At 52.1% G+C, this 6,000-nt stretch overlaps 1 protein-coding gene across 1 annotated transcript in view; it reads left to right on the top strand.

Moving 5' to 3' along the window:
- The window catches only part of XKR7 (XK related 7), a 30,721-nt gene that overhangs the window by 2,429 nt on the left and 22,292 nt on the right, over positions 1–6,000 (top strand). The window contains exon 2 of the mRNA XM_026652743.1: positions 30–458. Coding sequence (XP_026508528.1) covers positions 30–458 — 429 coding nt within the window. The remainder of the gene's footprint in view (positions 1–29; positions 459–6,000) is intronic.

Below are 6,000 nucleotides of genomic sequence, written 5' to 3'. Positions count from 1 at the left end.
GGCGGGGGCGCGGGGCCCGGGCCGGGCAGCCCCTTGGCGGCCGCCCCGCCGGCGCCCCGCGCCTACAGCCTGCTGGACTGCTGCTGGGTGCTGTGCGCCCTGCTCGTCTTCTTCTCGGACGGGGCCAGCGACCTGTGGCTGGCGGCCGACTACTACCTGCGGCGCCAGCGCTGGTGGTTCGGCCTCACGCTGCTCTTCGTGCTGCTGCCCTCGCTCGTGGTGCAGCTGCTCAGCTTCAGGTGGTTCGTCTACGACTACGCGGCGCCCCGAGCCCCCGGGCCGGCCGCGGCCCCGGCCCCGGCCGCCAGCACCAAGGACAGCGGCCGGCCCGGCTCCGCGCTCCTCTCGCCTCCGCCCGCCCCGGCCCCCAGCGCCTACCGGACCCGGGGCTGCTGCCGCCTCTGCATCTGGATCCTGCAGTCCCTCATCCACCTGCTGCAGCTGGGACAGGTCTGGAGGTAGGGGCGGGCCCCGGGGGAGGAAGCCGGGGGGGCGGAGGGAGCCTGGCTCCGTGCCCCGCTCCCCTGCAGAGCCTGGGGCAGCGCCGGAGCTGGGGGGGTTCCCGCCCCCCTGCCATAGGCAGCTCGGCCGGTTCATCCGGGAGCGGGCAGTCCGGGGGAGCATGGGTGGATCTGCCCCCTTGGCCCGGCGAATTCACCTAGGACAGCCCCGGAGCCGTGTCTACACACGGGGCTCTTCATGTGCCCAGCCCAACCCAGGCCGGGGGCTTTAGCCGGTCTCTTTCTCCTCCCTGCCGCTGGAACTGGCAGGGGAAGGGGGTCCAGGACACAGGGATCTACCCCTGCCTTGCACTGCCCCTGGAACTCGGCTGCCAGGCCTGGGGGTCGGAGCCCTCCAGGGGCTCTGGGGAGCAGTGGAAGGGAGCTCGGTGCAGCCTGAATGTCCCTGAGGATGGGGGAAGGGGATCTGCCCCCACCACGTGCTCTGTCCCGATGGGGAGTTTGCAGCCTGCCTTTGGACTTGTCCGTTGAACAGCTGGACATCAGCCAGCAAGTGGGGGGAGGGTCCCTCCCCCTCCCTGCCCCTCAGAACCTAGCAGCCCATTGCCCACCTTCCCCTAGGACCTGCCCACTCCAAGCCCCCCCCCCCCAGCCCCCTTGCTTCTAATTTCCAAAGCTTTAGGGGCAGCCCTGTCCCCCGCTACACCCATCCCCCCCCCCCCACGGTGGAATATGGCCCCAGCTGCTTGTCTGGAACAGCTGGGCTAGAGCAGGAAAGGGTCTCTTCTGTAATCAGATCCCTGAGATCAACAGTTCATTAGCTGTGACTAGGGGGTGGCTGGTCCCCTGAGACTGAAGCATACGGCCAGCATGGAGGGGGGAAGGTGACAGAGACTGGGGCTGCTTCCTCTTAGCTGTGTGTCTTGGGGTTATTATATAAACTCCCTCCAGTGAGCCCCATCCATTCAGGAGGAGAGGAGAGACCTGGGCAAACCGGAGCCGGGGGGAGGGAAAGCCCTGGACCAAGCCAGGCGTTGAGGGCTAAATGTAACTGATGTGCCATGGGGGTGCTTTACCTAAACCCCAGCAATGGGGGAGGGGGAGGCAGCACCTGGGCTAGGGGCTGTTTTGAGATATTACGTTTATGGAGCATTTTCATGGCATGAGGAAACAGGTACCAGATAAAAAGGCACCAGACAGCTGACAGGATCCCCCCTACCCAGCAAACACACAAACACACACCCAGTTTATAATGCATATGTGTGGACGCCAGCCAAGCTGCCAGCCCCTCGTGCAGGGGTGAACGTGGTGTCCTGGTCCCTGTGACAAGGGACCACGCCGAGCAGTCCACGGCGAAAGTGCTGCACCATTCTAATCCACTCACCACTTCAGTCAGAAACTGAACTGCTCAGCCTTGGTTCCCTGTAGGGCCTGATCCTGTGAGGTGCCGAGAGCATCCGGCAGGGTGCTGGATGCCTTTGGCTCAGATCAGGGTCCCAGTCTGTGCCCACACCCATGGAAGTCAGCGGTGTCACCTAGGATGTGCAGGGGTGGGGTAGCATTGGAGCCATAGCAGATCCAGCTGGTCCCCTTCCTTTATCCCTTTCCTCTGCATTTCATTCATCTGCTGCCCACCAAAATAGCTGGGGCCAGAGATGGTCCATGTGAGCAGGATGAGAGAGAGCATAGACAGGCACTCAACAGAGGTCAGCTCCGCTGCCTGCATCTCTACTGGCTCTCCAGAACTCTGAGCTGATCATTTACTGGCACGTCTGTTTCCCAGGGCCAGGCTATTGAGCTTCCCTTTCTTTTCTCCACCCCAGACAGCCGTCAACACTCCCTTTCAGATTCACAGAGCTACAAACAGCACAATGCAAAGGAGCTAGGGCTCTGCAATGGAGCTGATTGCTAGAGAAGTTAATGCCGGGAAAGAAAGGGGAGGTCATGGCAAATTGCTGAAATGCAACTAGGAACTGAGGAGTTTGGATCAGGTTTTGGTGCTATTCCCACCCGGTATTTCTGTATTCTGTGGCCTTGTTTGTCTCAGCATGTCTGTGTGGAGGTATTTGTCTAGTACTCTTCCCGTGATCAGGTAGCATAAGGCTTCTCCAACTCTTTCGCAGTATAGAGCGCATCTTACTAGTGAGATTGTCTGTCTCGTCTCATTCATGACTGCATAGACCGCCTTCCTGCCCATTCGTGATCCCAGCCCATGGCATCTGCAGCACGTGCTTACAAGGAAAAGCGCTATTAGGGAAATCTGTTGTGTAAAAACTGTCTTTAATGTGCTGTAGCAGCTGGAAACGTGGAGGAGAGCCAGCACCTTGGGACCAGCCAGCTGTCTACAGACTGTTAGCAAGTGGTCCTGGGCCTACCAGTGCTCCATGGGTCACAGTTTGAGAATGGCTCCGCTACAATTACATTGTAGTCATTGGTTAATTTCTTATTTTATTTTTTTGCTCCTGGTTCTATAAATAATCTGCCCCCCCTGAGCTGTTATAGTGTGGTAGGGTTTAAAGCCAATTAAAGTGGTAGCTCTCAGAACTGATCTCCTGGCCATGTTGGACTCAAATTGCAGATCAGTCTCTTTCTAAGCTTGGGATTTGTTACTTGTTCCCATGACCAGTTACATGCAGTTTACTACACTCATTACCGAGGCTGGGTTTGGTGCAGGTGGATGTGATAGGTTCTAGGTGTTGAATTATTGCTGTGTTAACTGTGCATGTGAAGAGAAGACTTTTCCTTGAGCTCCTTTGTCAGTGTGGACCTGGGCCTGGCCCTATTGCACTGGGGCCTTTTGTGCATCCCAACTTACATTCAGTCAATGTGTTTATAGGCCTGAGGCCCAGCTTCACTTTTGTGAGAACAATTTGCACCTGCAGAATTTGCCCCTGCATTTTTGCAACCTGCAGAATGAATTTCAGCACAAGCCTAAAACTGCAGTTGGGTTAGCGTTGCTAACACCGCACTTTGCCCTGCAGTTGAACTGTAGGCATAAAAGTGAAGGCACAAGTTTTGTGGGTGCAAACTGTATCTGCCTATGTGCCCAATAATGTGTCCTTGCTAGAGAGCACTAGTGTTTAGCTTACCTTGATTTAAAGGTACTGTAGCAATCCATTAAAGTCCACTGTAATCAGCCCATTCACAATAATCATGCACAATCATTCTTGTGGGTATCCCATAGAGACGGTATCAGTTGCATGAGAGTGAACATGTGTAATCTATTCAGACTCCCCGCAGGCAAGTGTACAAATGCTGGGAAATGTGCCTTCACATTCGACCTGTTCCGAGCCTCCATAATTACGAATGGTCAGAAGAGGGACAGTTCCTTGCATGCAGATTTCCAGCCCAGTCTTCAATGCCCTTCCTAGCCAATAGAGCACAGCCATGCTCAGTTTGGGGATAGTCGGATGCAATCAGCACACCATTAGCAGCCCAGATCAGGCTGTGTTTCATCATGTGTCTCATGCTGATGAGATTTCTCAGTTTACAAATTCCTACCCACTTTGCTTGCAAAAGGTCAAAACTATCTTCTCTAAATGGAGAAATATCAAAGGGAAAGAAAGTCCTTTGGGGTCTGTTCTCCCCCTGACACGCTTGCCTGCCTCCCATTAGCATTAATAGGAGCATGTGCACATGCCAAGGGGACAGCCTTCTCCAGGCTGTGCACATCACGCAATGTATTTGCATTTGGTATTCATTTCTCTCTGTCTTGTAATGGCTTTGCTCAGAAAAGCTCGGCTTGGATGTGGCATCTGTTTTCCCAGTCGTGTTCTGCTTCCACCCAGTTTCACATCTGGTTTGGTCGAGGCACAGTGGGGCCACATGATTTCCCAGAGGTCACACAATAGCTCAGAGGTCATTCGCTGGCTCTGCCTGAATGCTTAATATTAACTCTACTTGGCATTTCTAGATCACTTTCCTTCCAAGGATCTCAGTGCACTTTGGAGACATTTCATTAGGCCTCCATGTGCGTCCGATCTTATCAACATCCCCGTTTAAATGGGGGGATAGCAAGGATCAATGACTTGCCTGTGATGATACAGAAAAGCAAGGCCCCTATTCCTGAAACTGGATCCACATGGCCCCCAGCAGGGCCCCATTGACTTCAGCAGACCCCTGTTCAGGTGCAAGAGTCTGCCTGTGTGGATCCAGTTGCATAGTTGGGGCCTAGGTTTGTGGCAGAGCTGGACACGGACTAGAGATTGGCTGACTTCTAATCCTGTGCCTTTAGCCACGGGATTCTCTTTGGAACACGCGGCCTTTCCGTTTGCCAGGCCTTTGCTCTAACCACTCAAACAAGCAGGGATTCCTTTGAGTCCCTAATTACACCATTTTCTTGGCTATAAACTGGGCCTATTAAAGAACAACTTGTATTGAAATCAGCCAGTTCCCCTGTTGTCTCTTTCGGGTCCCACCCGTTTCGCCTGGGCAGCGCACTGGGCTTTTCGGGGTATGATCCGTGTTTTTCAGAGCATGAGCTGGAACACCCAGTGGCTGTGGGTCCTCATTTGGGATTTGAAGAAGCGTTGGGGGTGGGTGGGAAAGGAAGGACTTAAAGCTTTTAATCAATGCGTTGATGTGACATCATTCAGACTGTGCCACATGGAGCTCCTTCTAATTATTTCACTTTGCAAGATGTATAATGGATTAAAATGGCTGCAACTGAAAAGCAATTTTCTTCTTGTTTAAATAAAGGATTGCGGAATAATATCCCAAATTACCTTTTAGGAAAATTGTACTCTGTATCAATTACTGTTAGATCAGTGGGTCTCTCTTGTTTTTTCATCTCTGGATAATGATTAATGAATTTAGTTACAACTGGGGCTAGGTTCTTCTTTTTTTTTTGGTTTCAACACTTGAAAATTGGAGTCAGTAATTGGAACAAGTTAAGGACAGAGCTGGCTGGCAAAGAAGCTGAGGAGATGCTGGTATTGTTTTGGATTATTTATCTCACTCTGAACAAGGTTAATAATGAGGGTCTTTAGCTGGCCACTTGCTGGGTGAGCCTTGCAAATGAGAATGTGCATTTCAACAGGTTTCTTGTGGAGGCGCAAGGTTTAACGTGACACTCCAGCAATTGAAGGGCTAACTGTGCTTGTGACAACAAACCAAACCTTTCAACACATTCTTCAGAGAAGAGCTGCTGTCCAAACCCTTTCTATGAATTTTTACACTGGATTGTTTTTAATATGAAGAAGGCAGTAATTAGCTCTAATAGCCTTCTCTGTAGATTTCTGCTTGATCATCAGTTTTTGAAAATTAAATGATTTTTTGTAATTGATTTCTTATTTCTCATGCAGCTGCCACTGTGTCTGGTTCATAAAAACCTAGCCATGCCCTGTCAGGGCAAGAGAGAATATTTTTCTGAGTTGAAACATAAACTGTATGATCAAATGCATAACAAATAAGAATCAGCATTTCATTCTCGCAAGTTGATGGGCGATGAAATCTTGTTTTAATGAGATCCACGGAACTGACAGAATGATGGGAGAATAATTGTGCCCCGCAATGAAAACAGAGGGCGGGGGAGGGAGGG

Source organism: Terrapene carolina, unplaced genomic scaffold (genome assembly GCF_002925995.2).
Source record: "Terrapene carolina triunguis isolate 2854851 unplaced genomic scaffold, T_m_triunguis-2.0 Scaffold130, whole genome shotgun sequence".
NCBI classification, from domain to species: Eukaryota; Metazoa; Chordata; order Testudines; family Emydidae; genus Terrapene; species Terrapene triunguis.
Note: the sequence above shows the minus strand (reverse complement) of the source record. Positions and strands in the feature narration are given on the sequence as shown.